Source organism: Neomonachus schauinslandi, chromosome 9 (assembly GCF_002201575.2).
Source record: "Neomonachus schauinslandi chromosome 9, ASM220157v2, whole genome shotgun sequence".
Lineage (NCBI taxonomy): Eukaryota > Metazoa > Chordata > Mammalia > Carnivora > Phocidae > Neomonachus > Neomonachus schauinslandi.
The window spans coordinates 106,445,074-106,464,724 of NC_058411.1; the positions used below are offsets into that span (position 1 = coordinate 106,445,074).

Here is a 19,651-nt window from a genome sequence, read left to right on the forward strand (position 1 = left end):
CTTCACCTCACCTTACTTCACCTCACCTCACCTCACTGTGTACCATCTCCTTCCCCCTGGTCTCAGTGACCAAGTCCTTAGTCAGGTTGCTGACCCAGAAGCCGATGAACATGGTAGGGGAGACTCAAGCTCACATCCTGCTTTTGCTGCATACAGGCCTTGTGGACTTGGGGCAGTCACCACCCTCTCTTGGGTTCGGTCTGCCCCTCTGTGAGCAGGAGAGACTAGCATCTTTCTCAGTGGGTCTGTTTGAGGACTGTGTGGCACAAGCCCTTCCTCACGCGGAGCCTGCCTTCCAGAATCGCATCCTCTGCTTGAGCCTCTGCCCTTCGTTAAAACCCCGACTTCATCCAGGTGTTGGGAAGAAAGTGCCAGTGACAGGCTTTTTCACACTGAGTTGTGAATGTCTGCCACCCATTTAGCCTTCCCTGGAGAGAGAAGAAAGAACATTCCTGGCTTGGTGAGGCTCACAGCCTGGAAAGGCCATAGGAAAACCCAGGAGTCAGGTTTCCCAGCCTTGCGTTTTCCACTGTGGGGATAAACTGACAGATGGTCTTCCTGCCTTACACTTTCTCCTTGGTGGGAGGGAAAGAAACACTCCCCAAATGAAGGGCTTCATGATCGGTTCTTTTCCTCTGCTCTGACTCACTCTGCTGCCCACCACCTCCCAGCTTATGCCCCAGTTCAGGAATGTTTTCCAGGGTCTGATGGCTTCATGGCTCTCACTGCCAGCAGGGGCTCCTCCTCCTTTGGAGGGAAATAGGATCCACACTGGAAATCAGAGCAGTAAAGGAAACTAAATGATGAGTTCATGTGTCTATGTCCCCACCTGGACCAGGAGCTTCTCTCAGCGGCCTGAGCCTGAACCCAGTGCTCACCCCTCCCACCCCCTCCTCGCTCCCTCTGCCCCAGCTGTGCGGCCCTTCTTTCAGAGTAAGCTCATTCCCACCTCAGGGCCTTTGCACGTGCTCTTCCACTGCCTGGCATGCTCTGGCTCCACCTGACTCCTTGCCATCGGACCTTTGCTCAAATGTTACCTGCTTAAGGAGGCCTCCCCTGACCACCTTACTGAGGTAGAATCCCCTCCCCACCACCTCCCTCCCCAGCCTCTCCTCTCGTAGCTCTGTGGTTGATCACACAGCATTTATCCCTGCCTGTAGCAGTATGCCTGTCTATCTCTACCTGATTTCTAGTTTGTCTGCTTGCTTCTTGTCCTCTCCCAGGAGAGCCCTTGGCTTCCTGTGCCCTGCTGTATCCCCAGAAACTAGCACAGTGCTTGGCATATACTAGGTTCTCAGTAAAATTTGGGGACATATTAGACCTGGAATAGATCCTAGGGTCATCGAGTCCACCCTCCTCACTTTACACATGAGCGAACCGAGGCTCAGAGACAGGATGTGAACTCCCTATGGACACACAGAGCAGAAACTGTCCAGCTGGAAGGAGAAACCCAGCGGGGCTTGTTTCAGAAGCCTGTGCCTTCAGGGTGGGGGTGATTGGGTTCTGTGAGCCACCAGCGAGGCTCCCGCCTCCCCCCAGACTGTTTCCTTACTGGAGTCTGGGCCCCGGCTGTGCTAGGGGTTTGAACTTCCCACCCACGGTGCTGACGCAGATGTGGACAGTGGGAGCGTCCGGCACCATGTGATGGGACAGCTGGCCGCCCTGGGGATCTGGGTTCTTGGGCTTTCTCTTTGATGCGGGCCTTTGCCTCCATCTGCTTATCTGTTGAAGCTCTGCCACCTCCCCAGGGAGCCCCACCCCTCGGCTGGCTGCTGGCGGCCAGAGGCTGCCTTCCTAGAAGGCGGGGAGGCCAAGGGTCCTGGCTCTGAGGAAGGCAAGCCTTAGCGGCAGGGCTGAGATGGCAGCATCTCAGCCCAAATGGAACTTTCGCTCCCTTCTGAAAGCAAAGCCATGGTGTGACGTTTAGGACAGAGTGGAAGTGCTTTAGAGGATTACCATGGGTGTTTTCACAGATGCACAAGGATGTGCACACATGCGCACACGCATACGCACACACGGATCCTGCGGGGCTCTTGGGTGAGGACCACGCCTTCATTTCTGGAAGGCCATGCTGCTCACTGACGGCAGGGTGGCTGAGGGCTGCCTGGATTGGAACCTCGGCCTCGCTACTTCTTAGCTAGGGGACTCTCGACAGATGCCCTCACCTCCCCCCGCTGCCATTCCCTCCTTTGTTACCTTAAATCTCGAATGGTCGTCGAGGGGATTAAACGAGTCAAAAATCCCTAAAAGTGCTTAAACCAGTGCCAGGCACACAGGGAACATTATAGAAGATATATGAATATTCGCTATTGTTATTACTTCAAAACTGGAAAGAAGACAGGAAATGTCTTTCTCCCGCTGGGAGAGAAAGCCTTGCATTGAGGGGCAGTGAGGGAGTCGGAAAGAGCAACGGCCAGCTTCACTGGAGGGCAAAGTTTGCGTCCTGGCTGGCCCCTGACAAGCTGGTGCAACTCTGAGAAAGTGGCTTCCTCTCTCTGGCCTCAGCTTGCTCATCTGTAAAATGGGGGCAGCGACCCCAGGGTGAATGGGAGAAGCCAGTGTGACTGTGGGCATGGATGTGCTTTAAAGCCTGTCCCGCCCTAGACGGTGGTTGGCCTCACTGTGGGGAGACCAGAGGCTCACGTTACCCAGGTTGAGCTTGGTGCAGTTCCCATGGGTCACTGGACACTTGTACACGTCTCCCGTCTTCTGGTGGCCGTTGGTTTCCAATGGAGCACCCACGACCAGCCTGGGAAGGAAAAGAAGACAAGTAAAGATGCCGGAGGAGGTGCTTCTTCCTGGCAGAGGTTGGAATGGGGAGGGCAGTACTGAGGGGAAGATGGGGTGAGGAAGGCGGGAGGAAATGCTCAGGGGCAGCCGTGTGCAGACCCTCCAACTCAGAACTGTGTCTCCCAGGGAGAGGGACACCAGGTGTTTGGCACGAAGTCATGGGGCCTGTGACCTACTCTGGGCCCTTGCCAAGATCTAGAGATACAGAGATGAAGACCACATGGGTTCTGCTACAAATGGGATGGAGGTTAGTCCCTGGGAGAAGAGAGCAGGGCCGACGTCATGGGGGAGGTGTGGTTGGCCTGGGTCTTAACGGGTGATGATGAGTTTGTCAAACAGTGGGAGGGTGGTAGTGGTGGTCATTCAGGCAGAGGAATGATGGTTTTGGAGCCATAGAGTCCTGGCCGTGTGTTAGGACCTGTGGAGGGCCTCATTCCTCATCGTACATGACAGTCTTTCCACTGGGGACCCAGGCGCTGGGGGGCATGGTGCCTAGTGGTCATTCATGGCTGCCTCCCGAGCCACTAAATCTTTGCTCAAGGTGGGCGAGGCACCCAGTGGGGCTAAAGCGTGGCCAGGGGCAGACACCCAGCTGGGGCCTCTGCCTTGGGCCTTTGCCTTTGTGACCTTGCTTGCCCAAAGAAGCAGTCGTGTCTTCTGACTTCTGCTGGCTGAGAGAGGACAGGCTTGGAGGTTCAGGCTACCCAGGACTCCAGTGGCTTCTTGTGGTCAGATTGCCCCCGGCCCCCGCTCCTGCCCACCTCTCTCTGCTCTCAGGAAAGCGTGAGAGGTCTGAAGGGGGTGGTTAACAGAGCTCTGTTTGAAATTAGAGTTTATGAAATAAGAGCTGAGCTTTCTCCCCTGGGAACCAGATAATGACAGATTCTAAATATATCCGCTTATTAAGCATGCCTATTTTTGACCAGCAGGAATTAATTGGACCCATAAAATCTGTTTGTCTAGACGATGTGATTTTTGGCTACTTAATTCTGTGAGCGATTGTGTGGTCAAGGCTGCTGCATTCTTTTCAGCAAGGGGGGGTGGGGAGAGAGAGGGAGAGACAGAGAGACACAGAGAGAGACCAAGAGAGAGGGAGGGAAGGAGAGAGGTAGAGAATGAGTGAGGGAGGGAGAGCGAGGGGGAGAGGAGAGAGAGAGACAGGGAGGGAGGGAGAGAGACAGGAAGGGAGGGGGGAGAGAGGAAGATAGGGAGGGAGGGGGGAGAGAGGGAACTATCAGTAAGTGAGCCTTGGGCTCCAAGCTTGCTTTTCTGGCTGCTCTAGTTTTCAAGGTCAACCTGATATGTGACCCAGTCTCCAAAGGGATGTTCCCTCCAGGGCCCCACCGCCTGCTGGTGAGTGCTTGCTAGAAAGAATGCTTTTGAGGAACACCTCATAGGGTGCCCCTGGGGGAACTAGGTGCAGCAGGTTCTAGGTCAGAAAAACCATGACCATCTGCTAGAAAACCTGTCTCCATGTGTCTTCTAGAAAACACCTCAGCAGCCTGATAAGGTGGACTCCTCACAACTCTGCCCATTTAATGGAGTGGAACTTTGAGGCCTCAGCGGCCTACTTGATGGGGCCCCCAACACAGGGATAGGCCTTTGGGCTGAGATTGTAGGGGCTGTGGTCTGCGTGGTCTTGAGAGGTCATTGAACTTTCCAGACCTTGGTTTTCTTAGCTGTGAAATGGGGTTATCAACCCCCGTACTATCTCTGTGTGAAGTCACAGATGTCAAAAGTCATCCAGAAACCAGAGGGGCTATCTCTAAGTAACCTATGCAGAAAGACTAAGGTCATGGGGCACCTAGGTGGCTCAGTCGGTTGAGCGGCTGCCTTCCGCTCAGGTCGTGATCCCGGAGTCCTGGGATCGAGCCCCACGTCGGGCTCCCTGCTCAGTGGAGAGCCTGCTTCTCCCTCTCCCTCTGCCTGCCTCTCTGCCGACTTGTGTTCTCTCTCTCTCTGTCAAATAAATAAATAAAATCTTTAAAAAAAAAAAAAAGACTAAGGTCATGTAGTCTGGCAATGTCCAGCATGTAACAATCTGGCAGTTAAATCCACCAAATCATTGTGACCCCACACTTGCCTCAAGACCAGGTGTTGTTCTTTTCAAAGAACAAGGGCCAGCCCCTACCTCCCCTCTCCATTCTCCAGACCTGATTTCCCTGGGGGACGTTGGCATCTCACGAGGTGGCAGGACAGGGCATACTGTCCCCATATTACAGATGCAGAAGCTGAGGCCCAAGAGAGGAGCTGACCCAGGCCCCCCAGTCTGTCTGTGGCAGAGCCAGGACTGGTTCTCCTGGGACAGCTTTGTCTGTGTTGCCCCAAATATTTCTTTGCCATGCAGTGAGGGCCTGGGTCAGCCTTCTTTACCATTCTCGAGTCTTACCGTTACGTGCGCCTGTCAGGCTTGAGGTTTTAAGGCTATGATTCAATCTCACTGCGAGGGGGTAACTGCCCAAGCCCAGGAAAAATGTTTGCGTCACCACCGAGACCAGCCAAATGGCTCCTGGGGTCTGGCAGCCCTGGCCATCCCCTGTGGCCTCAGCCTTATATAGCCATCTGCGGCCTCAGGCTTGCCATGCCTCTGGGGGCAGGACACCAGTCCCTGTGGTGTGGACACCAGACAGCAAGACAAACCCCAAAGGTCATGGCGAGCATCAGGCCCTTTCCATGGGCTGCGTGCCGTGACTCACTGGCTGTGGGCTCCCGGCATTCTTCTGGGATCAGGGCTGCTGCGGGTGGGAGAATTGGTGGCAGGCTTCAGCCACAGCCCTGTGGGACCCCTCCCTGGTGGCTGCCCTCTATAGAAGCAGGACCTTGCCAAGGGAGGAGGTTCCCCGGAGAGAAGGCCACCTGAGGAAGGCAGGTGTGGCCCTGCTGGGTGCCGGGCTCCTTGGCTCCCAGCAAGTCCTGGCTCTGTACCTCACACCCTCTCCAACAGGGCCCCATGGGAACTCATCCTGACCTCCGCTTATCCTTGGCTCCATCCTTCAAGGCAATTTCAGCCTCTGAACCTTTTCAAACGCATGCTCCTATCAGAAAAAAAGGTAACATGTACCTCCAATGTGTATAAATTTATATGTAAATTATACTACTGTGAAACTGTTAGTCTGTATCTTAAATATCAGTAATGGTTTTTTTTCAGATAAAATATAAACTTAAATAGAACTTGAATCATTTTATTTCTGTGCCCCAAGTATACTGTCCTACCCATGCCCGGTGGAGTGCACATCCCACCCCGGACACCATCCCTTTGAGATCCAGCAAAATTCCCACCTACTCCAGGAAGTCCTCCCTGATTACCCCATGCTTTCCCACATGAACTAGCATGTAATCTCTCCTGCCTGCTGTGGCCAGTAGTTTATCATAATTCCTTGAAGGCTGAGATGTCCTCATCTGGCCTTGCTGCCAGGACTAGCATTGGGTGGTCTGGAAGGCCCTCGGTAAAGAGGTACCTATCAGCTTCTCTGACCTTATGGTTGATGGTCCAGAGCTGCAGCAGTGGCTTCCGGAGCTTTTGGCTTTGCCTCAGACCTAAGAGGAGCCCCAAGTTCAGTGCCCAGAAAAAGGGTTACTGAGAAATGGAGTATTTTCTGTGCAAAGGAGTGATCCAGCTTCCATTTAGAGTCAGTGTTGCTTGCTTCCCTGGGTCCCATGTCTCTCTTCCCACAGTCCTCGTTTTTGTTTGGGGATCCAGGGAACCTGGCTCCATTCCCAGTTCTAGGGACTGAGCACGTATCTCAGGCGAGGCCAAGTTTATCCCCTGGCTGCAGTGACTAAGTCAGGGTCACCCCCATCAGAGTGAATCTCGGGACTTTTGCTTGGGACTCAGGGACCAAAGTAGTTCCTTTTCTCTGGACGCCATATGTAGATGTAAGCCGTGGAATTGCCGGCAGCCACCTTGTGGCAACGAGAGTTGTGAGCTGATGCATGGACAGAGGGAGGGCTGAGAGAAGCATTAAGAGAAGGAGCTGAAGTCCTGATGACACTGTAAGCCCCCAGATCAAACTCTACCTGAAGCAATAACTACTTTTTACATATAAACCTGTTTGGGTTGAGTTTTCAGGTATTTACAACCATAGACATCTAACTAGAGTGTGCCCAAAAAATCCACATAGTTAAAACTACCCTTAGAAATTCCATATATTACCATGCTGTAAGAGGAACCTGACATCCAAGGCCAAAGAGAGAGGAGCAGATTCCTATCCCTCAGCTCCTGCTCCATCTGGGGCATAGACTTACTTTGCCGCGAGTGGTGGGTGGATTCAGAGACACCACGTATATTATTTCTCTGGTTGTTTAGCTGAATGCATAAAACCGTCCCCTGGTCCAGCCTTGTGGGAACAGAAATTCTTTTGTTCTATGTGCATCACTCTTACAACAGCTCCTTGGACAGGGAGCTCTGCACTCCTGGGGTTTCTGGTTACCTGGTAACTGACCGGGCAGGCCACTGGAGCCGAGAGGAAACTGAGAGGTTCCTTGGGTCAGCCTCACGACATGACAGTGAGTCACTGGAAGCCAGAGCAGGGAATTCCAATGTCTAAGGTCTCAGAGCACACGGTGCATGGCATCCTGATTCCCAGGGCAATGGTCCCCCAAAGCCGGGAGGGTGGAAAGCATGGGGGCAGGGGCTGGGGCTCTAGGCTCAGCTCAGCCTTTTACCGGCTGAGTCTGGGGAGGTGGGTGTGAACAGCTTAGCTCCCCAGCAAATGGGGTCAGCAGAAGCCATGGGCACAAAAAGGCCATCAGAGTCTTGGGGAAGGAAAAAGGAAACTTCCAACTGATGGGTCTGCCCTCCGAGGAGGCCCTGAGCCCAGAGGTCAGCACAAACTGCTGAGGAAAGGCAGGATGTGGGGTTTCATCTGCTCCCCAGGCAGCCTCTTTGCCCCTCTCTGCCAGACCTGGCCCTCGCATCCTAGGAAATGTAACTATCATTGATTATTTTTTTCATTTTAATGAAACCTTTTTGGTGTCGTTGAATTGCACTTGATTTTGATCACCAGAACAGCTTTGAGGCTGGAAGGGCAGTTAGTATCTGAGGCTCAGAAGGTGATGTGACAAGGCTGTGGAGAGACACTGGGACTCCAAGTCTAGTGCTCTTTCCACCACTGTGAAAGAGTGGCCAGTTCAGAAGGCCCAGCGTGGAGAGGGGCTGCTCCCCTGGAGCCAGCTGGGCCTATCCTCCAGGGGCCTCTTGCCTCCTCCTCTCCCACCCATCCTATTCCCTCCCTCACCTGTTCCTCTCTCCCAGCACCCCTACTCCACTCAAACCCACCCAGGCCCTTTGCTCCATTTTTTTCTTGGCTCCATTTTCCTTCCCTGAAATCAGATAGGGGCATCGGGGAGGGAGGTCCACTTGAAGAGCAGAGAGCTCAGGGGAACAAAGGAGAGACTATTCCTTTACTGAGGTTTTTCCTCTCCCCCTCTCTCCATGGAAAATGTAATCTCCTGCAGCCAGCATGAATAGAGTGGTTAATGTGTTCAAGATGGGGCTGGGGAAGTGCTGAGTGCAGCAAACCCCACGCTGGGGCGGGGGCCCTGGGGCTGTATTGGCTGGGGGCAGGGCGCGGAAGGAGAGCCCTCCTGGCACCTGCTGATCTTCCTGGTTCGGTCGGAGGGGCTTGTGGCTCAGAGGCCTGGCAAGGCCTGGACTCCTGGGGGCCAGAAAAATGAAGACTCCTCTGTTTGCCAGCACATCCCTAACTCCCCCTGCCCCTGTGCAACCCCCATCAGAGGTGGAAATCCTTTGTGTGCATTTGAAACAAACACATATACAGTGAGGATTAATTTTATGTGCCAACTTGACAGGGCTAGGGGTGTTCAGATATTTGGTCAAACATTATTCTGGGTGTATCTGCGAGGGTGTTCTGGGATGAGATGAGCATTTAAATCTGAAGACTGAGGAAAGCAGATTGTCCTTCCTCGTGTGGGTGGGCCTCATTCAAACAGTCGAGGGCCTGAAGACAAGAGGGCTGACCCTAGCCCCAATAACAGAGAATCCTTCCTAACAGACTGCCTTGGAACTAAGACATTGGCTTTTTCTTATTTGCGGTCTCAAATGGAAACTTCCGCTCTCCTAGGTCTCCAGCCAGCGGCCCTTCACACAGTAACTACCCCATCGGCTCCTCTGAGTCTCCAGCTTGCTGATGTACCCTGCAGATCTTGGGACTCACCAGCCTCCATAATCATGTGAACCAACTCCTTATAATAAATCTCTTTATATAGGGGCGCCTGGGTGGTTCAGTCGTTGGGCGTCTGCCTTCGGCTCAGGTCGTGATCTCAGGGTCCAGGGATCGAGTCCCACATCGGGCTCCCTGCTCTGCGGGGAGCCTGCTTCTCCCTCTCCCACTCCCCCTGCTTGTGTTCCCGCTCTCGCTGTGTCTCTCTCTGTCAAATAAATAAATAAAATCTTTAAAAAAAAAACTCTTTATATATGTATATGTATACACACACATATACACACACATCCTATCGGTCCTGTTTCTCTGGAGAACCCTAATACAGTTACATAGTGCTTGTTCCGTTCTAAGGGTTTTGCATGTATTTGCTGCTCCTGGTGATCCACGCCCTCATTCATTCATGAATCATGAGCATTTATTGAGCCCCTGCTAAACCATCAAGCAATGGGGGCATGACAACGCACATGATGTCATCTTGCCTTCCGGAGGTTTCCAGAGGAGCCTCCCCAGTGAGACAGGCAGGTTAAGAGGTCGTTACAACACTCCAGTGGTTCTCAAAGTGGTTCCCAGACCAGCAGCATCAGCCTCCCCTGGAGCTGGTTAGAAATGCAACATCCTGCCCTCCACCCCCCACCCCAAAACTGACAGAATCAGAAACTAAAAGGGGGACCCAGCATCTGTGTATTAACAGGCCCTCCAGGGGATGCTGATGCATGTAATCATAATACATAGGGTGACCTGCAACCCTAGCTGAGCTCAAAGCCCCAAATCCATTCCAGTAAAATCCACCCTCTTTACTCTGCTTGCCAATGCTCTGTGTTTGCTCACTGCCGCTCACCTGCCTGTCCCCCCTTTTATCAGGGTGGCTCTGAATGTGGCATGGCTGGGTCTGTCACCTGGGGCTCAGCTCCAATGTCACCTCCCCCAAGGGGCCTTTCCTGACCACCTGCCACTCCTGTCTCACCACCCTGCCTTAGCTTCCGATAGCACTTCCCCGTCTCTGAAGACAACTTTTTTTTTTTTTAAAGATTTATTTATTTGAGAGAGAGAGAACATGAGTGGAAGGGGCAGAGGGAAAGACAGAGAGAATCTCAAGCAGACTCTGGGCTCAGTGTGGAGCCGATGTGGGGCTCCATTTCACTACAGTGAGATCAGGACCTGAGCCGAAACTAAGAGTCGGGCGCTCAACGAACTTCACCACCCAGGTGCCCTTGAAAATGCCTTTTTAATTTTTTTCCCATTCATCATCTTTTAAAAACAAATTTTTTTTCATCTTTTTAAAAATTTTTTGACACAGAGAGAGCACTGGGGGGGCGGCAGGCAGAGGGAGAAGCAGGTCCCCCGCCAAGCAGGGAGCCCAATGTGGGTCTTGATCCCAGGATCCTGGGATCATGACCTGAGCCAAAGGCAGTCGCTTAACGACTGCGCTACCCAGATGCCCCCTGTTCATCATCCCTATCTCCCAGTAGAATGTGAGCTGCAAGGGGGTGAGGACCTCGTTGGTCAGGTTTGCATCTCTAGACACCCCAGCACCCACGAGAGTGCCTGGCACAGAGTGGTTCCCCAAAATACAATTGTTGGATGAATTAGCCAATCACCTGAGCGGGATGACTGTAATCCCATAGCCTGCAATTTGGGACCACTGACTACAGGCCCTCTTTGGTCTCCCAACACCTGTTAATCTGGCTGGGAGAGTGGAACAAGCTCTATTGGAGGAGCCAACACCCGAGATAAGGCTGTTAACTGCCCTGGGCCTCAGTGTTCTCATCTACTGAATGGGACCGAACACACCTGGGCTACTAGGGTTTTGAGGGTGGTGCGCCCCAGACCTTGCTGGTCATCAGAGGCACCTGGGGAGTTACCAATTCAGGTTCCTGGGCCTCACATCCAGAAGGTTCTCATTCAGCCAGCTGGGGACAGGGCCCAGGAATCTATTCTTAGAAGCTCCCAGATGTTCCGGCAGGAAGCAGATATGTGAACATGTGGACATGTGAAAAAGCACGTGTGTCCCAGGAATTTTTACTACATCTGGGGATCATGATCACGGCAACCTTCTTAACTGTCCAGGAATGTTTTTTTCTTTTTCCTTTGATTTGTTTCTTTTGGTCACAAGAAAACACGTAACTTAACACATAAGTGATACATGCTTGCTGTTTAATGTTCATATAGCAGAACTGTGCAAAGTATAATATGCTAGGCTTCCCCTCCTTCACCCAGCCCTCTGTAGATAATGACCACTAGCAACAGGGGTGCAGAAAACCTTCCAGGCATTTACGGAGCGAATTTGGAAAATGGAATATTCTACACACATGGTTCTGCAGTGAACTATTTTCACTTAATTATTTTATATTTGAACAAGCGTCTGTGTCAGTATATATCAATGCCACACTTAGACCTGGTCTCTGGGCCCCTGCCCTGGGTCCACTCTGACCCGTCTCTGACTGTGCCCCCTCCCATGGGGTGAGGAGTCCTAGGCGTCAAAGGGACAGGACACCTAGAGCCCATGGCCTCCCAGTCTGGGTGCGGGGATGCTGAAATCTCCTGCTCAAACAGCTCAGGACAGGCTTCTTCCATGGATCTTTCTGATGGCAGATCCTACCACCAGTAGGGCTAGCAGGGGAGTGGCTGCTCGATGGGGGTACGGATAGAGCTCGAGATGCAGCCTTTCATCAGCACTAGTGAATAAACAAGGCTCCATGCTCGAGTAGCTACTCGGGACAGTGCAGTCAGTGGGGACAAAGCCCGTGCCTGTTACTGTGCAGGCAGGCTCTGGAGCTGGCCCCCGTCGTCTCGGGCACAGAGCCTGCCTGACAAACATAATCACGGCTGTGGACTTCACAAGCTTGGTTTTCTGCTTGGTTCCTGGAAACTTCTGGGTCCACCTCAGCTTACATCCAAACAGCATTTTGTCCTAAGTTGCAGAAGAGGGAAGAGTGAGGGAAAGTGACTGCAAAGGACAATCTCAGCCCACTGGACGGGAAAACGAGAACCTGACCCACTGACTGTGAAGAACGGAGTGGCCAGGTTGTGCCGTTTAGCTCAGCGCCCCTCCCCTTCACACACCCGGATGCCAGGCCCCCCGGGGCCACTTGTCCTAGTTTTCACCAGACCTGGAACTCTCCTTCCTGCCTCTGTGCGGGCAGTCCCCTGATTCCAAACTCTTGAGCCTGCCCCCTTCCATCCGCTCTTCAGTGCCTCTTCTTCCAGGACCCCCTCCTTGATCTCTCAGCTGAAAGCTCTCTCTCACTTCCCGTGAAGCTTTGTTTCTACCTTCCTGTCTGTTTTTTCTCTCCTTTAGAAAATTTGCCTCGAGAGAGCAGAGAGTGAGACCCCGATCCACCTTTAAGTCTCCCCTTTGGTGCTGGTCAATGTACCTTGAACACAGTCTAGGCTTAATAATTGCTTCCTGAGTGAATATACAGATGGACAGCTGGAGGATGCTGCTCATTTTGCAAAGATGAGTTGAATCTTCACTCAACTTCTTGGGGGGTAGGTAGCTAGGAGCAGAGCTGAGTTCTTCTGGGCCCCCTCTGCAGCTGGGCCTCCAACTTTGGAATGCCCTTGGCCTGGTGCTCCCCAGGAAGGTGGCTGTGGGCTGGCCTCCCTTCGGCGAGGGGAGCGTAGGGATCCCCCCCTTCTCTTTTCAAAATGTCTGACAAGCTTGCTTGTTTTTCTGAGTCACGCCCAGGGTTGATTCTTCCCCCCACTTTTATAACAACTCTGTCCTCCGAAAATGAAATGTAAACACATGGATAGTTTGGGCAGATGTTGCTCAGTGGAATGTATGGTTTCAGTGTCGTGGCAGCTCCTCAGTCCGTACTTGGTAGCAGGGCCAGGGGCCTTGGAAGCCCCCGTTCTCTCTCCCAGTCAGGCCTGCTTCCTCGGGTTCACGATCAGGCTGGTGATACTCAAAATGTGAGCAGCATACGCAGCCCACAGCTCACGGCATTGCCCCCAGGGCCAGGGGAGGCAAGCACACAAGAACTCATCCGCGTCTGGCTGAAGAAGACAGCAAGGCCCAGAGAATGTCAGAGGCTCTGGGTAGAGGCTGAGGCACAGCTGCGATACTCCATAGTCCTACTGAGTCCACTGCCCCTTCCGCCAGCAGGACTTGGGGAAAGGAGCAAAAGGGGAGAAGGGGCAAAACAACAGATGCTGTTTTTCAGCTTGGGGCCTGTTGTCACATTTATGGTTAATTCCGATCTGCTCCCAGGCAGGCTAAGTGACCTGGGGGGAGCCCCCTGCCCTCTCTGGGCCTGTGTCCTCATCTGTGAAACAGAACTTGGGCAGATTCAGTTCAGAGAAGGAGTCACTGAATGCTCACTATGAGCTGGGCACTGAGGATGGAAAGCTGAATGGAGTGCAGTCCACACCCTTGATGTGGAGGAGGCCGAGAGACCTGCACCCGATGATATCAGGGTGGAGGACAGTGCTACGAGACGGGGCCCCGGTGTGGTGGGGGCACAGAGGAAGGGCACTTGCTCAGCCATCTGGGAAGCCTTTCTGGAGCAGGCAACTGCTCGATGGAGACTTACAAGGTGAATAGGTGTCCCCCAGGCAAAGAGGGACTGGGGCCCACGGGGAGGAATGACAGCTGAGTCCCGACGGTGCCAGGCTGATGTGTGTGATTCTAATGCACCTCCTATGGCAAAGGCTTCCATGGGCCACGGATGGACCCAGGGAGACAGACAAGTGCCTGCCTTCACAGAGCTCGGGGTGCGGTCATCCTCAGCTGGGCTCACGCCATTCATCCCCTTTCTTCCTCCCCACCCACATCTCCTCAATACCCCAAATTCCCACCCTTCTCCCCTCGTTTGTGTAGAGAACTCTACCTAACGCGGCCTGAAGTGTAGATAGATGGTTAAGTGCCTACATGTTTGAGGACCATTGCATTTTCTCCCTGATCAGATTAACCTCCCTGCCTCCCTCCCCCACTTTCCAGAGTCTCTAAGTTCCTGCAATTTGCCACCCCTTTGGGTTCAGGCACTGAGGGTCACTCTCAAAGTAAGCCTGGAACCGGCTAACCCACGGAATCCACGAGAACTCACAGACCCCTTAAATCAGTGGTTCCAGAACCTTGGCTGGGCATCTGACTTATGTGGGGGATGTTCAGGAGTATGGATTTCTAGCTCCAAAGATTCTGATTTTGTAAGTCTTGGACTGGGCTAAAGAATCTTTTTAAACCTTCTGCAGGCAATTCTGCCTGCTTTAGGAACCCCTAGATTATATTATCAGGTGATCACCAGGCTTTGAAATAATGGAAAACAGGCCACATAAGAATTGGGGACAGGATGCCCAATCAAAAACAGTTAACAAGCACTACTTAACAAACATCGACTTTCAAAGCACTTTGTATGAACAAGCAAATAAACTAAGGCATGCATAAAGGACTGTTTGGGGCAGCTGATTATGTATCTGGGCTTGTGCTAGGTGCTTCCTTGGACATTAACCCAAGTCACCCAGCTGGCTAAGGAGCAGCTCCAGGGCCTCATTCTCCCCGTCTCTGGGCACAGGAGGGCAGGACACACAGAGACCAGCCCTGAGTTGCATCAGGGAATTACTGGCTATGCAAAATCCTTCGAAGTACTTTCTGTCTGGTTCAAAGCTCAGATTTATTTCCCTCCTCTCCCTTCTGGATTGTGAGTAATGGCTCTTCTTACAGAATTATTATTGGAGAAGCCATAAAGAAGCAAAGAGGCTGTAGACTCACTTGAACCACTGGAGGGTAGAGTCTGTCATTACATCATTGCAACCATCCTCCCTCTTGGGTTACAAAATCCCTGGCTCGGTGGTCGGGGAGAAGCAGAAAGGACAGTGCAGAGAGGAGTTGCTGCTGCGAAGTAGGCACCAGCGTGGGGCCAGACTCCTGTTCACCCCCCACCTGCTGCCTGCCTCACTCCCCTCCCATACCTCAGCCTCTCACCAACCTCTCTCATGTGGGGCCACTGTCCCCAGGCTCTTTACCACCAGAACGTCCAGCTTAGGGCTGCCTTGAGATTTAGGTAGGTCACAGCCTGACTTCTAGAACCATTCTCCCCTTCTCCTTTTGTGGTCTGTGCCAAGCAAAGATGAATCAAAGGTGAGCCTTACCCTTGGGGGCCCTTTGTGACTTCTCTTAATTGGCTTTTTCTACAACTCTCCACGTCTGTCTCATTATTGGCTTAGGGTGACTAATCACAGCTAAACCAGGAATAAATGGTTCGAGAAAGGATTTAGAGATTCCACAGAAGGCAAGAGCAACCTTCTCAAGATGGTCTGGAGTCAATGACAAGCATTTGCCAATGGCCATGTGTCTGAGGGATGCAGCCGTGTGGAAGAGAACAAGCGCCATGGGAAAGAGTTTGAAATCCTGAGGAGCCCTTGATTCTTCACGAAGTAGGAAATGCTAGAAGGAGGTAATTTTCTTTTTTTAAGATTTTATTTTATTTATTTGACAGAGAGAAACACACACAGAGAGGGAACACAAGCAGGGGGAGTGGGAGAGGGAGAAGCAGGCTTCCTGCTGAGCAGGGAGCCTGATGTGGGGCTTTATCCCAGGACCCTGGAATCATGACTTAAGCCGAAGGCAGACGCTTAATGACTGAGCCACCCAGGCGCCCTTAGAATGAGGTATTCTATCCAAGCCTGGAGAAAGCAAGGCTTAGGTTAAGCAGTGGTCCATCACAGTTGAGGTTAGTGAGAAAAAGCATGTATAGCACACTGATTTGTTTTTATAGGTGAATATAACTCTAAAACATGTTTATTCCAATTATGGTTTTCAATAAGGAGCTCAGTCTTTCACATTTTATAGCCGAGCGGTATGGAAGTACGTGCTAGCCCTAAGCTGTAACATCAACGGGAAGCCTAGGTAATAGACGTGAGGAGCCCTTACCGGCCAGCTTTGCTCCCCCTAGTGTCAGTTATGAGAATTGCAGATAAAGTGCTAAGGTGCAATTAATAACCAGTCTTGAAAATTCAAACCTATGAAATTATAGAAAGCCATTCTCAAGATGGAGTGAATGTCAGCATTAGTTTGTTCTCCACGTCATGTGAGGAGCCCTCCTTCCCTGTCCTGTGCTGGACCCAGGAAGGACGTTGGGGGTCCCAGAAGGAGCCAGGTGGAAGAGTCCATAGGCCCCTGGGACGGGGGCAAGACGCGGGCGGGGGCGTGGAGAAGATGCTGGCTTTCCTGAACCGCCCTCTGGCTTTCCTGAACCGCCCAAATTAAATTTATTTTCTTTCATGGAGGTTAGTAACCAGGAGACTTTCCTTTCAGCTTTTCCACTTACCCTCAAAGCATGCAATGGTTGGCTCCACGCCTCTCCAAGCTCAGCACTAAGGTTGTTCTGGGACCCTGAGGACCGGCCTCAGCGCCGTCTCAGGTTGACCCGCTGTGTGTGTGTGTGGGGGGGGGGGCCGGCGTTACCTGAGCCCTCGCTGACATACTCTTCAAGTCCCTGGACTTCCCTGTGTGGTTGTGTCATTAAAAAAAGAAGAAGAAGAAGGAGAAGAAAGAAAGGAGAGAGGAAGAGAGAACAAGGCAAGAAGAGAAACAGTATCTGTAGATGCGAGGGGCCGGGTAAGCGTTTGCCGACTGCGTCTTACATGTGCGCCCGGCCCCAGCCCCGGGGTTCCCGCTGCGGGCTCTCCCTGGCGGCTCGGAGCACTGCTCTGTCTCTGAGGGCCTGAAGGTGCCCCCGGCTCCGGCCTGGAAGGAAACCGGCTGGATTTCCACTCCTCCAGCCCGCCGCGGCTCACGCTCTTCTGGGGCAGGTGCTGCCTGCCAGGGGCTGCTGGATGCCCGGGCCCCGGGCCCTGGGCCAATGAGCACAGTTTTTCTCTTTCTCGCTCTTCCTCTCTCTGGTGCGTTGGGTGATTTCATGCTACCCTGGGCTTTGCTTCTGTAGTGATTTATCCCTTAACCAGAATGAGTCATGGTACCGGATTTTATTTGTTCCAAGAGAAAATAGCAGAGGGCATTTCTGCACTGCGGTGTTGGGAGCCTGCTCCGGGGACCTGAGCCAGGAGAAGAGCTCGGGCCACTCCTCAGTGCGATTTCTACAGCAACAAAGGCTGAGGCTGCCCCAGGCCTGACAGCCCGCTCGGGCACCAGGGAGGAGGGATGAGCTTGCAGAAGACCTGCCTGTTCTGCCCAAACAACAGTCGCCGGGGCCCTTTTCCTGGAAACCTTTCCCCGGACACCATACCCTTTTGGGGAGGATAGGCCAGCGCAGGGAACTAACTCCAGCAAAATCCGCCCGCAGTAGACACTTCCCACACCATCTCCTATTTCTCCCTCATGAGAACCCTTTTGGGCTCGCATCACCGTGCCCATTTCACAGATGAAGAAACTGAAGTCCAGGAAGTGGCTGTAACATGCTCCGTTCCCCTGGCTTGGAAAGTGGCTGAGCAGGGAAGGGAGCCCAGGTCTGTGTGGCTCTGAAGCTTAGACGTCTCCTTTGGAAAAAGCCCCCTCAGTGTGCCCTCATTTATGTGCCCAGGCAGGATACCTGTGTCAACTGTGAGACCTGCCATAACCCTGAGGGAAGGGGCTGGAAACCCGCCGGGGCCGGGAGAGGAGAGAATGGCAGGGCCAGAGGGCACCCTGGGCTTAGGCTTGACCTCAGAGTTGGTGGATTTATTCCAGTCCACTGGACTGGAATATTCTATGTGAGTGGGCCTCTTGTTATCTGAGAAGGTCCATACAGAAAGTCCATGCTATAAAAGAATCAGCACCTTACCCCAATTAGAACTTAGTTGAAATAGATATCACCTAGGAAGGAGCAGGGTGGGAAATCCAGAAAGTAGGAAGAGGAAATGGGCAAAGAGAAGAAAAAAGAAAATTGGAAGGTAAGAGAAGGCAGAGGGAGGGCGAAGAGAGACAGGAGGATGACAGTGAGGTGTGAGCAGGTCTTCTCAAGCTCCATCCCCAGCTGACTCTGGGCTCCCCAAGTCCCCCTTTCCCCACACATGGGAGCACCTACGCGGTTCAGGTCATTTTGTGTCTGCCTGTTGTCATCAGCTTAAGATACTGGGAGCAGAAACCTCTAGGTCTGTGGTTCTCAGAGTGTGGTCCGCAGACTGACAGCACCAGCTGCTCCTGGGAACTTGCTGGATAAGTGAATTCTCAGGTCCCACCCCAGACCTAGTGACTCCGAAGCTCTGGACCTGGGGCCCAGCAATCCCACATAACGAGCCTTCCAGGGGAATCTGGTGCCCACTGAGGTTTGAGAACCACTTGCTCTAGAGTAGTAAGTGCAGACATTTCACAGATGTTGCAGTGAGTCTTTGAGAGAGCTCTTGACTTACTCTGAGTGCGTAAGTGCACACCATGAGCGTTTCCATCCATTACAAGGGCTCCGGTCCTGTAGGGGTTTGCCCAGCGCTGCAAGTTCCCCAGCTGCTCCCCACCCGCCCGCTGCTTCCCGGAGGGGCACTCAGGGATAACCCCACCCCCTCTGTCTCGCAATTCTCCCCTCTCCTCTGCCCTCTGGGACACTGCACCCCTTTCTGTCCCCACCTCTGACAGTTCTCTCTCCCTCCTCCCCACTCACACCCACAGGCATCCTAGGGTTCTTTCCCCAGCCCCCTCCTTCTCTCTGAACGCTCCTCTGTGAATGTAGTGCTCCCAGCACACATCTGAGTCTTGGCCGTGATCTCCCCACCAAGCTGAAGGTCTCTGGCCCCTGCTGCTGGCTGGCCACCTGCACCTGATGACTGTCGGATACTTCAAACCAGTGGGACCAAAGCTTAGCTCCTGTTCCCCCAAAGTCAGTCTCCTGTTGCCGGATTTTGCTTTTCTGCCTTTTCGTTGTCTTCCTGGTCAGCAGGATCTGCCCCTCAGTCATCCTTCATCCTGTTTCATCTGCCTCCTTCTATTCTTGCCCTAGCTCACTTGATTCCAGCCACACGCAGTGTTCCTTGAACATTCCAAGCATCCTCCTACCTCCTACCTTTGCACTTGCCATTCCCTCACCTGGAATACTCTTTTCTCAGGTAGCCATGTTGTCTCAGATTCTCCCTTTCCTTCGGGTCTCTGGTGGCTGTCACCCTTAGCATTGAGGCCTTTCTTGGTGGCCTGCATAAGGTGGCAGCACTCACCTCCCCCCCCCCCCCCGACTTGTAAGCCCCTTTACCCTGCCTAATGCTTCTCCATTGCCCGGATCACCATTTGACAGAAGATGGACAAACTAACAACCTGTCTTGCCCCACTAGAAGAAGAGCTCCATCAGGTTGGGACTTTGCCATTTTGTTCACCATTGAATTCCCAGGACCTAACACCAGGTTCTCAAGGATGAATGAATGAACTACTGACACTCACAAAGCAGGCGCCTTCCTCAAGCCTCCACTCAGACTTCCATAGCCTTCCCACCAGCCTTCTCACCTCAGGCTCTCCTCTTTCAGTTCCCTCCTCCACATAGTAGCCAAACTGAGCACCCTAAACATCACACCTCTGGTGAACCACTCTCCTGCTCTAAAACTTCCACTGGCTCCCCCTTGCCTTCCAGATACAGTCCCCTTGCTCTGGTGTTCTCCTCGCCCTCCCAGCCTTTGGCTTCACTGCTCGGCTTTCTGCACCTTCTCCTCCAGCATCATGGGATGGTGTCCTTTCTTTAAATGTGGCCTTTTCTTTTTCACCTCTGTACAACTACTCATGCTGTGCCCTCCAGTTATTTTCTTCTCACCCATGTGCATTCTGC

The 19,651-nt window shown here is 52.8% G+C and overlaps 1 protein-coding gene across 1 annotated transcript in view; it reads right to left on the reverse strand.

The window, feature by feature from the left end:
* ITGA11 (integrin subunit alpha 11) overlaps window positions 1-19,651 on the reverse strand; it is a 136,646-nt gene that overhangs the window by 57,627 nt on the left and 59,368 nt on the right. The window contains exon 3 of the mRNA XM_021693715.1: window positions 2,649-2,749. Coding sequence (XP_021549390.1) covers window positions 2,649-2,749 — 101 coding nt within the window. The remainder of the gene's footprint in view (window positions 1-2,648; window positions 2,750-19,651) is intronic.